At 37.8% G+C, this 20765-nt stretch overlaps 1 protein-coding gene across 1 annotated transcript; it reads right to left on the bottom strand.

Annotated features, from left to right (window-relative positions):
* Nucleotides 1-793: 793 nt before the first annotated feature.
* LOC306847780 (KN motif and ankyrin repeat domain-containing protein 3-like) lies at nucleotides 794-20493 on the bottom strand. The gene is made up of 11 exons (XM_079381929.1): nucleotides 20250-20493; nucleotides 10993-11071; nucleotides 9283-10917; nucleotides 7373-7481; nucleotides 6818-7042; nucleotides 6488-6578; nucleotides 6150-6369; nucleotides 5608-5750; nucleotides 4288-4488; nucleotides 3100-3198; nucleotides 794-2440 (listed from the first exon to the last, which is right to left on the bottom strand). The coding sequence occupies exons 2-11, from the start codon at nucleotides 11027-11029 to the stop codon at nucleotides 2378-2380; spliced, it is 2823 nt and encodes a 940-aa protein (XP_079238055.1). The 5' UTR covers nucleotides 11030-11071; nucleotides 20250-20493; the 3' UTR covers nucleotides 794-2377.
* Between the last annotated feature and the right edge of the window lie 272 nt (nucleotides 20494-20765).

Below are 20765 nucleotides of genomic sequence, written 5' to 3'. Positions count from 1 at the left end.
CTTACTTTTAGGGTATATTTCTATCACTAAATGACACCAAAATGCATATTTAACTCATTTTGGGCCTCTGAATATAACCAATGTGGGGTTGTTGTTTTCTTTCTTGAGAGCGAGCTCCATATCCTATATATCACACTAAATGAGCCATAAAAGCCTGATGCATTAAAAAAAAAAATCAATGATGATTTCATATGTAAGGCTTTGCAAGTTGAAGATATTTTGTTCATGAAAACATGCCTTTTATTTGTTTCCACTGAATGCAATTTATCAACGTGAATGGACTTGTTTCCTTAAAAATAGAAATTACTCCCGGTATTCTTTAGTTGTAGTGCTGCCTTGGGAATCCACTATAGTCTGATCTAGATGTTGCATCATTCTGGTGCTGTACTGATTTTTGCAGTGATATTGAGCTCATGGTTGTGAACATCAACTATAAATTTGAAGACAACCCTGTGTCTCGCCAGAGACTTTAGACTAAAGTGTGAAAGAAACTTGCACAACTCTCAAAGCTGTATTTTTCATGTTAAAACACCATTGTCTTCTAAAAGATAAAGTTTATAGCTTCAGTCTACTCTGAGTTTGAGTCCATCATTCATTGCAGCACACTTTAAAGACTGAGCCACGCTGTACACAATGGCTAAACAAGTGTAATGGTGATTATACCATGCAGAGGTAATGATTATCTTCAGTACGGTAGAAATAGACTGAGACCAGATCCAAGGTGAATCATCAAGACTTCAGCTATGCCAAGAGGACACCGCATCTATCATAAAATGCACACTTCATTGCATGTGGTTTACATTTAGTAAACTTCATTTATTTAACAACTTAAGTATGACTTGAGTATGTACTTCAGTGTAGCATTAAGCACACTTAAATGGCCTTTTATTTCAGCCATATATCATTTTACCTGCAAGACATTTTTAATACTTGAAGCACATCACGTCCTTCATATTCAATATAATATAATTAAGCTCACCCAGACTATTTCCACATTTGTCAGATTTCTTGGGTTTTAATATGGTCCGACTATTGATATATTGGTCACATTTATGTATTTACAGAACCAAAATCCACTTGTAGGATAGGTGCATTTTCTTAATGAGTAACTTAATGACATTATTCAATTTTCCTTTAATTGTACATTTTGGAAAAAGCATAAGCTGCACAGCATGATACAATCATTTAAACAAAGCATAAACGAAATACTGACAGACCAACACATACAATTGCATACTTGAGGCCTGGTAAAATAATAATAATACAATTGAAGAGTCAGAATATGTTTAAATGAGCAACTAAAGAACAACTCCAGGCGTCTGTTTGCAGAGCTACTGCAGCATCTTTGGATAAAACGAAAGATTATCTGTTTGAAATCTACAGTAAACGTTCTAGTTAAGACTTTTACACCTGCTTTCTTAATTGGTGTAAAGTGCCCAGCAAACTCTGATGGTCAGCCAATAATTATGGAAAATAAATCAAATAGAACTGCCTTTATGCAAGTGTCCTTCCAAGGCTAACAACACGTGTAGATCATCACATTAACCATGAACATGTTGAACATTTCACAGCCACAAAGTGTCGGGATTTCAAGCTTAACAACTGAAAAGTGCTATTTTTATTTGTTTTGATTTAGGGCCATCCCTGGCTGATTTAATTCAGTTATAGTTCTTGAGTTCAGTTCTGTAACCTTTCTGGGATCGGTCAAGATCTCTGGAAGGCAAATGTTTATCTTTTCCAAAGTTTGGCAATGTCCTTTCAGTTAAAAAAACAAAAACGCTCCACTAAAAGGCCACCATCAGCCCCAGACATGACAGACTGTATATTTAATTATATCAGAGGATAAAAATAAATCACTGTAGTAGAAAACAAGGATGGAGTTCACGTAGGTGTTGCTGGCCTTTTCCAAACAGCACATAATAATAGCAGTCGCAGGTTGCCTGTTATGAAGCCACGATGTGCGTTTAATAATTATTGAGTTTCTCAAGCGAATATGAATCACTCTAATCTGCTGCAGTATTTCATGCTCATGAGTTTTTCTGACCGCTAATCAAAACAAATGTTCAGCTTGTGCACCATGTAATCACAATAACATTACAGCTAAGCTGCAATTATCCCAAATACCTTATTTCCTTATTTTAAACACTGACATCATGGTAGTAAGAAACTTATTATAGTAGATACACCTGTTGAAGATTAAAAGTAAGTTATTGGTCTTACCTGCATTAATGGGTTTACATAGTAATGTTGCATTATAGTGCATTAAATATGTGCATAAAAATGAACAATATATATAAACTTATAACAGAAATTGTTATAATCTTGCAGAAAAAGCTAGTTAGTCATGTTTTTATTTTCATTTTGTTCTTAATGTGTGTCACTCTGAGGGCCATGTTCTTCTAGGAGTGGACGGGCTTCGGGAGATTGCTTTAGAAGATACCTGAACAAAGAACAAACACCAAAGTTATGTCACCACATTATAATATAATGCTCATTTTTCTCCAGAATTTTAATGGATGCATTAATACAATTTTGTTTCAGTCATTGTGTGAAGCACGGCAGATTTTAAAGTACATACAGTATCTTTCTTATTGTGAACGATTAATCAGTGCATGAAAACACAATAATTGTCTCTGAAATGACTTATTTTTATTCTGATTGTGAATTAGGCTGTATTGGACTAAATTAAACAGCTAAAGGCACTGGTCTCAAACTCGATTCCTGGAGGGCCACAGCTCCAACCCTGATCAAACACACAGGATCCAGCTAATCAAGGTCTTCAGGATCACTAGAAACTTCCAAGCGTGTGATTTGGAGCTGAACTCTGCAGAGCTGTGGCCCTCCAGGAACTGAGTTCGAGACCACTGTATTAAAGCACCGTTTCCATTCACATCTGGCTCCATTCTGGTAACACCCGCTTGCGTGACCCAAATCAATTCTGCTGTCTCGCCCTGCATTTGTCTGAATAAATATCCTATTTCACATTCATCACTTAAACAAGTCTAGTAAAGTGTAATTAAACTGCCGAAATCCATGTGTTTGTTCTGCTTGAATGAGTTAGAAACGGGCTGCATGAGTGTTCAGCGTGAGAGGACTTACATCTGCCTGTGTTTTCGAGTAGTTCATGTGAGCGTACAGTAGAACAGCAATATCATTATGGGACGCCTCCAGAGCAATGGAGAGAGCATTACTGCCATCCTAGAGGAAAGAAGTCAAAGAGCATGGATTTACCCATAATGCATTGCTGGACTGGATGCTTTAACACTGGATGCCAAGTCCAGCAACATTCAGGGTGCGACCTGTTTCTCTGTTACATCATTATCTGTAAAACAGAGTACAACTTCCTGCTGTAATGGAACAAGTGACTGCACTGGATTTCAAGCTTACACAATTACTCTGGACCCCACCTATACACGCAACAAGAAATGACTGCAGGACAACACATTCAAAAGGTTCAAATACACCATGCATCTGGTTCCACCTCAGAATAAAAAGAGATACACTTTAATATAAGAAATACAGTCATATTGTGAGACACAGTCACACACACACACATATATAAATATAAATATTACTCTGAAGCAGAAACCAGCCTATAGCATTCAATCATATTCAATTTTTATGTAAAAATATTGTTTTATTTGTATTGTTTGATCAAATAAGATCAATAATAAGGTATTTATTGTCTTTCTCAAGCTCAAGGTCGCTTTATAATAAGCATATGAAACATTAAAATCAAGACTAAAGGAAGTCAATAAAGAGATCATGAAAATAATGGCTAAAATTTCTTCCTATTTCTTCCTAGGTGATGATTATCCATGTATCAGGGTATTACAGTTAACTCAAACTGAATCAATCATTAAAGCCAAGTTACTTGAAATAAACATGAACTGAGATCAAATATAAAAACAAAAATTCAGCTTTCAGCTAAATGCCAAGGCGACATTTCTCTATTTTAATTTATTTAACTTGATGTACTAAAATAACTCAAATAAAAATGAATGAAAACTATACACACACACAAACAACAAATATGAAACAGAAAAATGAAAACAGAAAATATAAAAACTTCAAAATACTAATAACTATAATAGTATCTCAATGCTACTAAAATAACACTGCCATGTAGAACTAATAGAACTAGTATGTTCACCTGCTTTGATTATTAGTATGACCGCCACTTTAATCGTGGCTTTATTTTAGGCTGCAGTATTATGCTGAAATGCATATTTTAGTGTCATGTACATATTCTTCATGGTTATATGAAGGTGGTTGTGATGAACTCACATTATCTATGACTGAAATGTCACACCCCGGCTGCTCTAGCAGTAAGGACACAATCTCAGCCCGACCGTGTTCACTCGCACACATCAGAGCGGTGGAGCCCTCGTCATCCTGGATGTTCACATCAGCACCGCAGTCGAGCAGCGCTCGCACCATCTCCTGCCGACCGTGACTCACGGCCAGCATCAAAGCCGTCTGTCCCGCCTAACCACAGACACACCACAACACACACGCTCAGCTGGAGGATCCCTGCTGGACGCCAATCAACACTTTCAGTAAGTTACACTCTAATAATGCAATTATCTGTTTTTATCCAAAAATGTGTAAACAGTGAAGATTTTAGACACTCAGGCCTCACAGAATTAATTAGTGCAGTGTCTGAATTTCATTGCAGTTTCTAGGCCATTTTATTCTTAACTTTCTTTAAAATCAATGCCACATTTAAAAAAAAAAAAAAATTTTAACTAATGAAATGACATCCATACATTTTTAGATGTGACTTTTTGACAAATATCAGAAAAACTTTAGTAATATTACACTATACCGTTCCAAAACTTAAAATTGGTAAGATCTTTAAATGGTTTTGAAAAAATCTGTAGCATTGTAAAATATTATTACAATTTAAAATAATAGTTTTATATTTTATTTTATTGTAAAATGTAATTTTTTTTCTGTGATCAAAGCAGACTTTTTAGCATCATTACTCCAGTCTTCACATGCATCCTTCAGAAATCATTCTAATATGCTGATTTGCTGCTCAAGAAACATTTATTATTACTATCGATATTTTTGTGTAAACTGTGATTTATTTTTCAGGATTCTTTGATAAATTGTTCAGAGTTCAGAAGAACAGCATTCATTTGAAACGGAAATCTTTTGTAATGTTATAAATGTCTTTACTGTCACTTTTGATCAATATAATGCACCTTTGTTTAATAAAAGGTTTAATATCCCCCCCTCAAAACAAATCGTATTTTCCCAGACTTTTGATCAGTAGTGTATGTATTCTGTAAAGTCTTCTGTAATTTTTTCATTTCTTTTAGTCAAGCAAAAAAGCTTCCAAAAGAGAATTTTCACAGAGGAACAACTTTAGATTCCCCAAAGAACCTTTTAGTGAAAAGAACTCCTTTTCTTGAGAAAAACATTTTAACAAGAGCCCTTTTTCCACTATAAAGTCCCTTTTGTGCAATGGAAGGATTCCATGGATGTTAAAGGTTCTTTATGGAACAATAAACAACCTTAAAAAGTGTAAGTTGAAATGTCATATTCAAATTAGCAGAGGATATAATCGCAGATGAATAACTAATTAACTGGGTGACTTACTTGGCTCGCCTTGGAATTGACGTTGCCCAGACGGAAGAGTTTCTGGACCACTGCCATGTCGTCCTCCTCCTTCACTGCTGAAAGCGCTGCCAGCATCACAGCTGTATATCCGGCTTTATTCTGCTGATCAACGTTGCACATGCCTGCGCATGAACACATCCACAACTGAGGTTTTGTAACAATGTCCCGAACTGTTGGACAACTCATTAGCACATAACTTTGGACTTCTGTTCAAAAGCAACAAGTGAATAAGTAAGATCAGTTGTGAATTCCAAGAAACTTGATAGATAAAAAGTGATAACTGGACATCACTCATGTAAACATGCACAATAGTTAGGTCATGTGACAACCATAGGATTTTGTTTACCATTAAAGGGATCATGAACTGAGAAACCAAAATTGCCTTGATCTTTTGACATATCCGTCATTGTAATATAAGAACAGTACACAATGAAAACCAAAAACCCCTTTTAGTATATAGTTAGGTGCATTTTCCCATGGTTTATCCAGTTACATTGCTTGTTACCAAGTCATCTCTTAACCTGTGTCAAGCAGTAGGTCCACCACAGTGAAGTTGGAATGGGAGACGCTGTAGTGTAAGGCAGTGTTGCCATTGCCATCCGTCATGTTGACTATGTGCTCCAGCAGGACGGGGGAGACCTCTGAGAAAGCCATCAGGTAATTTGACACGCGTGAAGGCCGGGCCATCTTTGCACTGGATACTCTGAACCACTCCAGCTGAACGCTATGAGTGCTGGACAACTGCGTTAGACATGTTAACAGAACAACATAATGGTTAAGTTTGGCTGGAATGTAATTTGAAATGATTCATTTCTAACTACAATTTGAATAAAACGTCATTTGTGTGATTTGCTCTCACCACTTCTTTACTCTTCACTGATTTCGCTCCGTCATTAAGGTGGCTCTTCAAAATTAGACAAGCCTCACGCATTTTGGCACTAAGTTCAAACCTGTAAGATAATCTCCATTTATTGTTTGCATTCATAACATCAAAAGCCACGAATCATGATTTTCTAAAATAGAAATATCTCTTGTATAATACGAGTCATTTTTGGTCCGCAAGAGAAAGACCTTGAATATTTAAACGTGTAAATCTGCTAAAAGTATATTTTTAGATGTATGCTACCATATAGATGACCTCAAAGCGAAGTCACAAAAAAAGTCATCACCAAAATCTGCATGCACTTACTTTTCCTTCACTTCCTCTTCCTGGTCCTTTGAATCTTCAGTCCCAGCTGGCATGTTTTCATCACTGTCAGTTTCATCCACTTTTATATTCATCTCTTCATCAGATGTGTCCTCTAGAGCTGCCCCTTCTTCCACACTGCTGTCTGAACACGCACCAGCCTCACTTCCATCTGAGGAACTCTCTTCATCCTCTTCCTCATCCTCTTCACTAGAGGTTGACTCATATCTGAAAGAATTTAGGAGGAGAAATTCAGCTTAATTGGCAGTCTGACCTCAAGTTGAAATATTTATATAAGAAATAATGACAAAATGGAGAGTTACAGTTCTACAAACTGATTGAAAGAGCCAGATATTTTATACAGTTGTTACTTGGCAGGATACTTATTATTGTTGTCATTAACAATAATATTTTTTAAATTCTGAATCAAATTGACAAGTTTTTAAATATTACTGTTGTTACCACTTTATAAGAGCAATAAGCCATGGGATGCAGGCTGTGACAGTCGTATTGTGTCAATATGTCCTTTTTTTTCTTAAGTCTGCTGTAGCAACTCACCCTCCGTTTAGAATTCCAACAAACTTCAGGCTCTTTTTGCCACCGCTGGAAGCTGCGCCAGCACTACTCCCATCCTTCCTCTTCATGATAGATTTCAGAGGGCCTGCAACTTTTTTGCAAAGAAATCATTTTTAAAGGGATTTTCCTATGGATAACCTTAAAAATATGTGGTTCTCTTATACAGATTGATTTAATGTCAACATGTAACTAATGTATAGTTGGACTTAAGTGAGCCCTGTTCACACCAAGAACGATAACGATAATGATATTAGCGTCCACACCAGTGAACGATATCCTCTGTTTATTCCAAGCGCTTGCGAATCTTCCGCTTTAAATTCTCAAGCTCCTTATAGCAGGATGGATTCTGATTGGATGTCATGTTTATATCGTTCATCAGCTGGAAAAAATCTTTCTGAAAGTGATTCCAATGATATCGCTTCTCTGTGCCTTTATCATTATAGTTGTGGTGTAGACTCTGCTATTAATATGGAGAACGAGTTTTAGAACTATATTTTTATCGTTAGGGGCATTCGCACCGCATAGTTTTAGGAACTGGGTGCAGTTATAGGAGCAGGGTGGTTCCTAGAGAACCAATTTCTCCCTCGGGCCGTTTTCCTGGTTGCATTTGCACCGGCAGCAGGAACTTCGAAGCGGAGTCTTTATGCTGGGACTGAAGATTCAGTATATCCCATTTACATATGTCAACAACCGGTGAATGGAGGACGCCATGATCGGAGCAGTTTTTGTTGTGTGTTTTTGGTTTCGTGATAACGGAGAAGGAATGTAAATGCACAATTTACACGACTGAAAGAGCAAAAAGTTGGGCTAAGAGACGAAATCTCCTATGACAACTTGCAGTGTTACATATCGAGGCTGAGAAAAGAACACAACACTGCAGACAAAAGGTAAATGGCATTATCGCTGTTTCCATGTTCGTGGAGTAAATACGTTTACATGGCTTTTTAAAAAAAGGCCGGGTAGCCGGTGTTTCGTATGCATTTGGCCAATCAGCGCACACTTACGTCATTGGTAGTTCCTATATAACTGTTACTCTGAAGTAGGAGCTCATTTAGTTCCTCCAAACGGAGTTCCTAGAACTAAAACCATTCCTGGTTCCTGTGGTGCGAACACACCAAAAAGCGGGTACTTCCGCCAATAGTTCCAGGATCTATGAAAAAGTTCCTCCAGTGCGAAAGCCCCTGTTATCTTTATTGTTATCGTCCTTGGTGTGAACGGGCCTTTAGGGTTGTAAATTCTGAATTGACTGATTCATGCCATAGTCTGTATTACACGAAGGCTAACCAGCTTTATATTACTGCATAAATGCAAGCTTCTGTCATGAAACTCTAGATGGCGCAGGCCGATAGGTTCCAATGATGTAATTAACAGATATAATTACATCATTGACTTGGCGCAACCGATTGGTTCTTTTCACATCAGCAGCCAATGAGCTTGCAATGAGCAACATTCAAATACTTGGCTAGTGTTTGCTGTAGCAGTTGCAGCACACTTCAGAAACCCTCCACCTCCCCCAGATCCACCTGTATAGATCTGCTATGGGGTGATTTCATGTATGTTATAAACGGGGGTTATTTCTTATATGTTACATGTGCAGCAGCAGTGTTTCTTACATGCTCACTGCAGCATGTATGTGGATGGATTGATCTATTCCGCCAAGACCAAATGCATTAACATTGCCATGTATAACGCTCCGAGAGTTGTCATGAGAGAACAGCATTTATTACTGCGTTAAGTACTGGCAAAATGTTAGAAAGGCTGTACTGCCTACAACAGTAGCACTACCAAGTCAGATTAACCTTTTAATTAAAGATTAATAAGGTGTTTTTTTTCTTCAAATAATTGTGCACAGTGAGACCAGGAACATGCTTTATGAAAATAACAATGCTCACCCTCTGCAGACATTGTCTGTTCTTCAGCGTCTTGTGTATCATTAAGACATTCCCACTGGATACCAATGCTTACTAGCTCCACCATTTTTTCCTTTGAAGTTTCCACAGGATCTGTTTGAATGCTTTGGTCATTTTTTGAAACATACTCCAGGTCAGTTGCATCCGGAAACAACACTCCAACTGAACAAACTTCAGGATGTGTTTCCAATTGGGCATTTGCTGTCTGTGGTTTTGCCATTGTCTCTTTGTCCAGCATAATCTTGGATGCCCTCTCAATTTCCTGAGCTTTTAAAGCTTCAAGATCTTGGTTGACTTGAGTTAATCGTGTCTCGAGAACCTGGACTGACTCCTGTTGAAATTTGATCGTGTGCTGCAGGGTGTCAATTTCTCGTTCTGTCTCACTTTGTAGCCCTAGAAATGATTCTATTACCCAGACTGCCGCATCTTCTGTAGCCACACCAGTCTGAATTCCCTCATCATGCATAACACTAGTCTCAGTCTCAACAGCTGCGTGACTAACATCGATAGTAGCTTCGACAGCAGCATCCTTGAGCGCTTGGCGATTGTAGACAACCACAGTCTCAATGGGATTATCACTGCCAACTGCTATGGATCTTTTTTCTACAGGAGTAATGGCTAGTTTCTTTATGTCCTTTTTGTCTTTTTCATCACTTTTGCATTCTGGCTTTTTATTCCAAAGTGACGGTGATGGTAGGGATCCTGGTTGGGAGGCTCCTACTGCTGCCTCAGTGGAGACTTGCAGTTTGAGTGTTGCATCAAGTTCCTCGGTTTTCTTTTGAAGTTCTTTAGCCAGCCTTTCTTTTTCGGCACGGAGCATGGCAACTTCTCTTTCTAGAACTGGTAGTCCTTTGAGTCTCTCTTCCATCTCTCTTAGCTGCCTAAGGGCGGTGGCCATCTGTTCTCGCACTGTCTGAAGCTGCCCAGGAGGCAATGTTCCTGAGTTGGAGGCTGGCGTGCTCCTTCCAGACGTCTGAGGACTTGCTTTGGTCCAGACCCCAGAAAGGGAGTTCTGAACAACAGGTGATATCTGTAGCAAGTGGGCATCTGAAGCAAGCTGGGAAGAAGCTAGAGAGAAGTCCCTATTAAATCCACCGACTTTGGAACTCACTTTGGAAAGGTCAGACAAATTAGAGCCTAATCCATTGGAAAACTGACTTTGCTCCTGTTGGAGCCGAAGACTAGTTTCAAGGAGCGTTCTCTCAACCCTAGGGTTACGTGGTGGAGGCGGTGGTGGCACTTTGGAGAAAGTAGGTGGACTGGGACTGATGACTGGTAATGGGGAAAGTGGTTGTGATTTACTAGGCGATGTGATAGGGTTCTGGAGAAAAGGTGGGTTAGTTTGGCCATTCTCACTGGTTGTTGAGGAAAGGGACTCAGTGGAGGTCCAGCCACTGGCCCGACCACCAACACTTAAATTCCTCTGATACCCACGGTCACCCCGGGATCCCCTCCGAGGGTTCACATTAGCCCTACGAATGTTGTGTCCACTCTCTATTTCCTCAACATACTTGAGAAAATCAAGGTCCAGCTGGAATCCGTAGGGCGTCTGTACTGAATAGGAGCCACCTTGCTCTGTTTCTTCCTCAGTAGAGCAATGAAAAGGGGCGCTCAGATCTGCAATGCAAACATATCAGATGTGTTCATCTTGAAACAGTGCTATCTAACGAGAGCAGAAAAACAACTACTTACTTGGCAGTTTGGAGGTTATATGCACAGATTGGGTCATTTTATGGAGCCTTGTGCTGCCCCTCCAGACAAATCAGCACACCTACAAGCAAAAGACAACATCTCAGTGCCATAGAGTCATCAGACAAATGAAAACATTGTTTGGGAGCTGCTGGTGACCCGCAACAAACTGAACCTAAAAGCATCTCTGGACCATTCCACAACATGGTATGTGGCCACTGTGAAGGTTTTAAGGGTTGTTCTTTTGTCCAGTGGCCAATGGTAGTTCCTGAACTGTTATAACTGACATGGGCTTATAGGTAATGGTGTTGCATTGTATGCTTCTTAGGTCACTGCAGTGTTAGCAACCAGGATGCCACAGTTTCTAGTTGAAACATGCTCTGGTCTCACATCACAGAAAATTTTGTTTTTAGACTGCACAGTCCTGAGGTTTTTATAATCACCTGGGAATTGTGGTTAGCTATCCAGCAAACTTAACAGGTAATCGGAAAACAGCTTTGACTATTCTGGCTGACTAAAAAAATAATTAATATACGTAGCTGTAACCCTAATAAGTAGAATGCCTTTTTATACTCTATGATCTCTTTTATTTGTAGCATAATGGGTTGGCTGTTAACGATTAGAAAATGTGTTGTTTCAATGTTCACAGACATTTTTATAAACAAAAAAATACATATACATCACTACTGATTTTCTCTCTTTCTCTACTGTTCTAGAATTTCACTTCTGCCCCAGCTGTATAATATTCTGGTTTACAATTAAAACCATGGTATTGCAAGATTATTAATTTTGTTGAAATGTTACCAACTATGTTTTGGACAATGCCGTGTTTGCTCAGATATAGGCCATAGTATATTTAAAAGCCTTGGAGTACCATGTATGTATATGAATATGTAATAATACGGTACAGTGGCATTGAGTAGGGACCAAATATTTAAGGCCAAATTATATTATAACAATCTGAATGAAAAGCTGACAAGAACTTCGGAATGCCACCCCTTTTCATTAATGACAGCAACACTTAAAGTGTTGGTATTGTTTTGGGTACAAAATAAACTTAAGTCTTTATTGGTAAATTATCCTCCAACTTTTCCAGGCTTTCACTGTGCTTTTAGACTTTTGAAGCCCACTTATCATCTATTATCATCACTGTGTCATGGCATCTCTACAATAAGTTTTGTATGGAGTTGTTACGGTACATTTCAATATAAAACACACACATTACATTGTATTAATACTACATATCCAGCACATCCTTTATGATGCTTAACACACACACACACATCCTCACAGAGGAGGGGATGCATGTTGCACATAACTGTTTTCACAGAGCCCCAGGCACATTCCACCAAACACTTCCTATTTCACACAGCACTAATGTGACCAGGCACGGACATGTCAATCCAGCACAAAGACTCCACCAGGGTGGCGAACGGCTCGAATGCAGGATATAATGAGAAGACTGTTGGGCCAAGGCGAAAAAACAGAAGCACTACACTGGTTTAAATAGTGTTGGCAAAGACTGTGTCTAATTAAAAGCATACTGCGTACCGTTTGATCGCATTTAACAGGCCAAAGCTGTTTTTTCCACTGACTGAGCAAAGTAATGGTACCACGTGGAGACTGAACCCAAATGCTTCAATATGTTTTGCATTGGAGAGCCTGACTATGGTGAAATGCAGCTAACCAGGTTTCCAGTCTCCGAGACTACAGTCTAGGCCTGTCAACTCACAGTGTGCTGTCTTGATTTGCGGCTTGCAGGACTTCCCCGTCCTTCCAGCTGTGAGCTGAGACGTATCACTATGTTTGCCTGCTGGTAAAAGCCTAATTACAAGGCAAGAGGGGAAAAACACATTCCTGTCTACCTCCTGCGCCTCTTAACCAGCATGCTACAAACATGACAGGATCACAAAAACAAAAGCATGTCCACCATTTGACCAAGATCTGAACATTTACACTACAAGATGAAAGTTTGGACACACCCACCCATTCTTCCTTATTACGGTTTTCCACATTTTCGAAAATAACATCATCAAAACTACAAAATGAGAAAAATGGATGGGGATTATGTATTGACTAAAAAAGCCAAACAAATCAAAGCTTTTGTATATTTAAGCTTCTCCAAAATCACCACCCTTTGTCTAGATTCCAGCTCTGGACAACTTCTGAGGTGCATCTTGGGATGCATTCTGAACTATATAAAAGAAGTTCCCATGTATGCTGGACACTGATTTTTCTGCTTCAAAACATTTTTGCAAAAGTTTTGTGAACACTTTCATAGGCAACGTTTATATGTCAACTACACTAATTTAAATTAGAAGCCTTCAGAATTTTAAGAAGCTGAACCGTATAAATTCAATAAAGTGAGTCTAAATGTTTGACTGTGACTGTATATCATCCATTTCAGAGATTGTCAAGTTAAACCAAAAGAAATCAGTGTTCAAACCCTGTACCTTTCATTCAGTTCTGGTCCATAAAAGTCAAAACTTTGTGAATCACATTCACCACTTTGAACATGGGAACAGTGACTTCTCAGAGCAGGCAAATAACTCGAACAAATCTTCCACTGTGGCGTTGTCTGAATGGGAGTCATGTTTTGAAAGTGACCTCATAGCACTCCCTCCCATTTTCCTGCAGAGGAAGCAGGAGGTCTCTATTCGCATTATATGTTATGTGAACTCTGCAGTCTGGGCAAGGACACATCTTATTTAAAAAAGGGCAATCCCATTAAAAATCCCTCTGACGCCCACCTTACAGCACTGTCAGGAATTTGTGTGCAATCACATGACTTAAAGGAATAGTTTGCCCCAAAAAATGAACATAATATATTATCATAAGTACATCCATATTTTTTCAAAACCCATGTGAAATCCCTCTATACATAAAATTAGATATTTAGCATAATGGCCAGCCTTCTCCTTTCCATAAAATGAAATTATACAGTTACCAGAGGTTACCAGACACAGTAAGCAGCAGCATAAAGTAGTCTATACAACTATGTTCCGAATCTTCTGAAGCAATATGATAGTTTGAAATAAAAGCTGTTATTTGATGAAAATCTTTCCCTTTGCCAAAGCTCGCACTTGCACATATTCAAAGCTGGTGTCTCGAGATGCGTCTTTCCAGGTTTGTGGCCAGTGATAACCAGTGGTGGGGAAAGTTACTTTTAAAAGCAATGCATTACAATTTTGCGTTACTCCCCAAAAATGTAACCAATAACGTTACTTAGTTACTTTTTATGGAAAGCATGCGGCATGACCATTAATCTGTGCTTTAAAAGTATTATTAAACAGCCAAATATGCAATTAATATGCATGCTAATAAGCAACTAGTTAATAGTGAGAACTGGTCCCTAAACTAAAGTGTTATTGATATTTTTAATGAAATGGGGAGGTTTCTGTCCCGCCATTGAAGATCCATGCAACCAAAACTTTTACAATCCAAAAAGGTCATAAAGGCATAAAACTAGTCTTGTGAAGGGATACTATCACTTTAGTTGAAGAAAAGATTTAATTCAGTCAGAGGTTTATTTGACTTTTTATGATCAACACACTCTTTATGATCGTTCTCATGAATCATGCACATGTTTGAGCTTTCATGTTTATTTGATATACTCTATGCATGTCTGCCGATCATTGTCTTTCTGAATGAAAGCCTAAATTAAATGTTCACCATATCAAATAATCATATCTCTTCACAAAACTCGGATTAAACTGTTTGATTCATATGGATTAGTTTTGCAGCAGCTTTATGAACTTTTTGGATCATCAAATTTTAGTTGTATGAAGTTTCAACGGAGACTTGAACAAAATTCGTATCATGGGTTTGAAACTAAATGAGGGTGGATAATTATTTGTATTTTTATATACACATATAACAGATAGAATAGAAAAAGAATAGAGTAAGCTAGTGTTAGAAGCCTTTATTAATTGATGTCAGAATTTTACATTTTCATTTTTGGGTGAACTTCTCTTTAAGAAGACTTAGAATATTGCACACACATTACATGGAAACCTGATTCTAGTTTAGTGTTTGTGTCACTTTGAAGCTTTGACAGGGTCCATCTTTGTTTTGTGGAAAAATCACAGTTTGAGCAATTTGCTAAATATCTCTTTTTCTTTTCAACAGAACAAAAGAAGTCATTCCTGGAGTTACTTTTATTGTACTTTCACAGTGTTTTTGTCTTGACGGTGTTCAAGTGCGAGTAATGATGACAGACTTTTCATTTTTGGTCAAACTGTTCTTTTAAGCTACAGTGCGCTGCTTTGTTTTTACTAGTGTCACAGCCAGTGTAGCAACACAGCTGCTCTTTCCTGAAGGGAAGTGGGTCTGATACGGCCCCAGGGTCTCCTGGAACAGCAGCCATTGTCTTTCAGGACAGCGAGTGCTAGACAGTTGATCAATGCAGCAAAAGCTGTTTCCTCAAAGACCAGCCAAGGAAAAATAAACAAGGAAACGAAGCACATGCACATGCTCTAAAAACGACATCCCAGCGACATCAGATCATTATTCGGGATACAAAAGACAATGTTTAAAGTTCTAGATGCTGCAGGAAGTATTGTCACATTTTAAAGAGCAAAACATGCTATCAGTGAACATCAGTTGCTTTCATCTTGCATATGTATAAGTCTAATAAACTTCACTCAACATGAATTGACTTTGAAGCTTGCCACAAAGGCATTTTTACTATATAATGAATCATTATCCCAGTTCTGTGGGACTTTTTGTGATACATCCTCCTACAGGGAAAGGGAAGTGGTGTGTGGCCAAGCATGGTGACCCATACTCAGAATTTGTGCTCTGCATTTAACCCATCCAAGTGTACACTCAGTAGTGAACATACACCCGGAGCAGTGGGCAGCCAATGGCGCCCAGAGAGCAGTTGGGGGTTTGGTGCCTTGCTCAAGGGTCTCACCTCAGTCGTGGTATTGAGGGTGGAGAGAGCATTGCTTACTCACTCCCCCCACCTACAATCCCTGCCGGACTTAAGACTCGAACCCAAGTCCAACTCTCTATCCATTAGGCCACGACTGCCCCTACAGTATTCTCATATCAGCTTGCATCTCTGAAAAAGTTAATATTAATTACATGATAAAAGGGTTACTGATTTAGTAGTCTCAGCCTCAGACGGCTCACCCACAGTCTGTACTGAATGTCTTACACAAAACTGTCAGGAGATGGTTGAAAATGGCCAGTTCAGATTAGCTTCTAGGGGTCACTGCACACTAAATTTAAGTTGAAAATGGTCACAAGCCATTTTTACATCATAGTCATTGCTACAGTGAACACTTTAGAAGATCTAATCACTTTTTTAAATTAAATTTATGACATTAAAAAAATATATATATTATTTGACGCACTTAATAGCAGGATCAGAAATGTACTTTTTCATTAAGTTGCAATGTTTAATCTCTGGGGTTGTTTGTAAGTTGTAAGGTAAATTGTTTAATTACCTTATTAATTCAAATAATTCAAAGTATCTGTGCGGTCTTTTATCTCTTACGAAAAATAAGTTTGTTCAAGTGTGCTATTAGTATACTTCTAAACTTTAAAATAGGAAAGTATACTTTTAGACTACTTTTTATGTACTTCTCAGAAATATACTTAAGTGACATTTAAGTGTACTTGGCTTATACTTAGAAAAGTCTAAATATATTTGAGCTATACTTGTGCTCCTAGAATCCGTGTTTTCATTGTTATATGGTAGGAAACGCTAGTACAAATGTGAGGAAGAACCCGAAACAACAGATGCTTCCACATGTAATCTAACACAATCATCTGACATAAAACAGCATCAAAACTGTGTAAAGTTATGGAATCTGGACCAATGAAGACGTGTCCAAAGACGTGACTGTCAAGCTTTGGAGTGTTGATCGACATCTACGTTTAGTCTTTTTTCAGCATTTCTAAATTTTTTTATGAAACTTACCCACATTCAAGCCATAATAGATATTTTAGTCCCCTTATCTTAAATTTGGAGGCATTTTTGGCCCAAGCCCCCATTCATTTCAATTCTGCTTGCTAGTAACTATCATCTGCAGAACTGTATTTTCAACTTTTCAATTTATTAAGTTAAGTCGTTTTTTAATGTTTGGAAATTCCCTTCATGAACTCTACACACATTTACTCTCATTTTCACATTTACATTTAATCATTTAGCAGACGCGTTTATCCTAAATGACTTGCAAACGAGAAGCAATCAAAAACAAAAGAGCAACAAGTGTTGTGACAAGTCCCGGTTAGTCCAACGCAGTATATAGCGTTTTTATTTATTATTTTTAAATAAAGAATAAAAAGTAGAGATAGAATAGATAGAGCTAGTGTTAGAGGGTCAAGCTATTATATTTTTTTATAATAATTAAAAAGAAAACAAGTAGAAAAAGAATAGAGAATGCTAGTGTTAGAGGGTTAAGGGTGTCTTTAGACGTTTCTTGAACATGGCTAAGGACTCGGATCGAGTTTGGCAGGTTATTTCTCCAGGAGGGAACAGTTAAGGTAAAAGTCCATGAAGGTTATTTTGTCCCTCTTTGGGATGGCACTGCAAAGTGCTGTTCACTTGCAGAACGCTTATTTATTAAATTAAATGTTTCTTCTTTCTTGTACAGTTTGTATACCAACAAGGTTAATACCATTCATTTCTTTTCCAGCAAGAGGCTTGGTCACCAAATACATAATGTAATTTTTATGTTTATTTAAATGTTAGATTTCCATTAATAAGGGGCATAACCCCCTATAGTGATATAAATAGTGAAAATGAGTTGCCACAATGAATCCTCCTTCATGATTTTTTTTTGTTTTTTAAATCTATGAGTGTTAGTCATTTGAATTAGATTTGTCAAAAGCATTATTTAGCTCTGTTGGTGTAAAATTTTAGTAAATGGAAAACACCACTTAAAAAGCCTGATGGAGACCGTCTGCCGTGACACAGCTCAGTGAATAACAGCGACATCCTCCCATTGTTTCTAAAAGCTGCTTCAGAAAATGGACTCTTCCTGTGAAAAACAGCTGATCACGTTTTAGGGCAGTATAAACAGATTCTCAAGGCCAGTAGCGGTCACTGGCAGATCCATTATTTAGTGGTGCTTTCTTAGGCAAACATCACTGTTAGTACTGCTCATACTCAAACATTCAATTATTGAGTATGAAAATGTAAATCTGTGTGCTACAAACATCAATAATACAGCTTGTTGAGAAGCGTGTTATTTATTTTCATACCAGGTCAGACTTGTGATTTCAAAAGAAAAATTTGTAATTAGTTGCTTAGCATGCATTTTACTAGCATATTGACTGTTTATTAGTATTTATGTCTACAAAATGATATTTAGATTTAATGTAATACTTTCTGTTCTGCTAAACATTCAGATAACTTCCTGTGGAAACTAATCACCCTTCGCTGACTTGCATTGAATCCCACTGTATGACTCTTCTTTGTATCCGTCTTCTTCTCAAGCTCGCTTCCTAATCTAGCCGTCTAACAAACCTGGCATTGCATATCACAAATATTACTGGCTCCTTGACAAATTGGTTTTGTTCCTCTTTTCTAAAAAAGCCACGGTTTTGGTTCAAATTGTCCGCTGCGTAAAAATAAATGTTCTGTCACAAGAACATGCATAAAAACTAAGAAAACAAAACAGAAAAACCACCAAAATCAAAGCTACATTTTATAAATGAATTGCATAACATTTTGATATTTTCTATGCTGATTTAAACATACAGACATTAAGGCACTAACTTTGTTTGTGACGTGCTAATTAGTTTAACATTTTCAGACAGCGCTCCGTCTGCCCGTTCAGTATTATCCACATACTGACAAATAATGTGATTTAGAGGAAGGAAAAGTCTCCAGAACATGCTGGCGTGAACACTGCAGGCTCTGTTCGCCTGTAAACAACTTCTACATGATCCACAGTGATGGACCAACAAAGAACTCTTGTCATGGAAGCGAGTCAAATCATGTCCCACTATATTAGATTAAAGATGAGAATGTTTTAGATCACATTTAATGGTGTTACAGTGCAAAGCTATAGTGTGGGCTGGGATGGAATCATAAGAGACGTTTTACTATTAATATCTTTATGAATGTGATCACATGGACTAGGCATCTACCAAATCCTCATCACTGCATCAATAATCTACCATTTCAGACTGAATTTTGTCAATCACAAGGCGTCGTATATACATTTTGGTAATCTGAATCTAAATCTGTGCACAAATGCACTCCACTTTATATCTGTGTAGATGAGTACGGGCGAATGGTGGAGGGGCGACCCAGACAGGGAATGGCCCGTAAATAGAATCATGAGACATGAAGCATGTGATTCCTTTCGGAGGCAAGTTCAATTTTCAAGCAACAGAACTGTTTTGGGGCAACAACAATATAATGTATTGTTAATAGTAGTTTTCTCTGCTGAGATCAGTAGATCTGATGATTTGATTAGTGAAAAGGTCGTGAAATGTCATATTTTGTGCTTGTCTTCCTTTGTTTATATTGCATTACATTGTTTGATTATTTAATTATTGCATTCCTAGTACAACACAAGACATAGCCTATAATTTGAGTATGCATGGAGGTACAAAACAGGAGGTAAAATAACCAAAAAGTCACATTTTTGTTCTTTTTCAACACTGTATCGGTTTTAACTTTCATCATTTTACCTGAATGATGAAACAATCCGGTTACAAAAACTAGGGAACAATGAAATGCAATTTCAAACCCATTTATTTATATAAAGGTTATAACAGAATACAAATATTGAAGTGAAATTGCTAGTTTGGTGTTTTTCTGTAGTCAGCCCATTTTCCCATAAACTCAATGCAATTGCATACAAAAGCTTTATTGGGTTATATGGCTGAGCACTAGAGGTAGGTTGTGTACAAAAACTGAATGAATTTGAGTTTATATAAGATATTTAATAGCTAGTTCTCACTCTCCTCAAGGAATTGAGTTTACAAACAAACAAACACTAATTAGTGAAGCCATGTTATGTCGGCTGCACCACACTGTATTGATTAGACACAAATATGCATCTTCAATTTGTTCAACATACAGCCAATCATTATCATTCTGCAGAAATGTACAGATTAATGAGATTAATCGCCAGAACATAAAAAACACATAAAATCCCGTTTCTGCGATACAACACACTTGAACACAAAGTTATAGCAAACCTACAGCTTGAAGTATCATCAGTAGAAACAGCGCTCTCTATAGCCTGCTGATAGCCCAAATACTTTTCGGAAGTCATGAAACTTTGTCTTACCCTTTAGGGTGACGCTACTTTGGGGTTTTTCGTTCTAATAACACGCTGATTTATTTCCAGCCGTAGTTCCCGTTCATCCGAGGAGGTATATTAAGAAGGGATCTGTTGAAGCGCATGGGCGGCGCTGGCACTGCTTTGAATGGGTGGCGCTGATTTCTTCCCACCCATGTAACTGCGTCGTAATCTTCAAATTCAAGAGCTCTGCATTTGCAGAAATATTCAATGTCCCAGACTGGAAGTCCCCAAGAAACCCCAAGCACATTCTCACATATGATCATTAATGGGAAGGTTACTTTGGAAATGTAATAGCATAAGTTACAGATTACAAGTTCTAAAATGCAATAAGTAGGCTAATGTAACTATTTCAAATACTTTATTAAAGTAACAGATTACATTTGATTACTTTTCTAAAGTTTCAACTGTTAATCATTTTCAAACATGAATAGGCTAAACCAGGCAGGGTTAATGCTCAAATCCTTTAGCCCTTGAATTACGATTACAATCATTTTATTTTAA

Source organism: Barbus barbus (assembly GCF_936440315.1).
Source record: "Barbus barbus genome assembly, chromosome: 28".
NCBI lineage: Eukaryota > Metazoa > Chordata > Actinopteri > Cypriniformes > Cyprinidae > Barbus > Barbus barbus.
Note: the sequence above shows the minus strand (reverse complement) of the source record. Positions and strands in the feature narration are given on the sequence as shown.

Coding starts and splice junctions, on each gene's coding strand:
- LOC306847780 (XM_079381929.1), bottom strand. CDS start 11,029: ATGACCCAATCTGTGCATATAACCTCCAAACTGCCAA. Junction 4,489..5,607: donor TCAATTCCAAGGCGAGCCAA/GTAAGTCACCCA, acceptor GTCTGTGGTTAG/GCGGGACAGACGGCTTTGAT. Junction 3,199..4,287: donor ACATTTCAGTCATAGATAAT/GTGAGTTCATCA, acceptor TCTTTCCTCTAG/GATGGCAGTAATGCTCTCTC.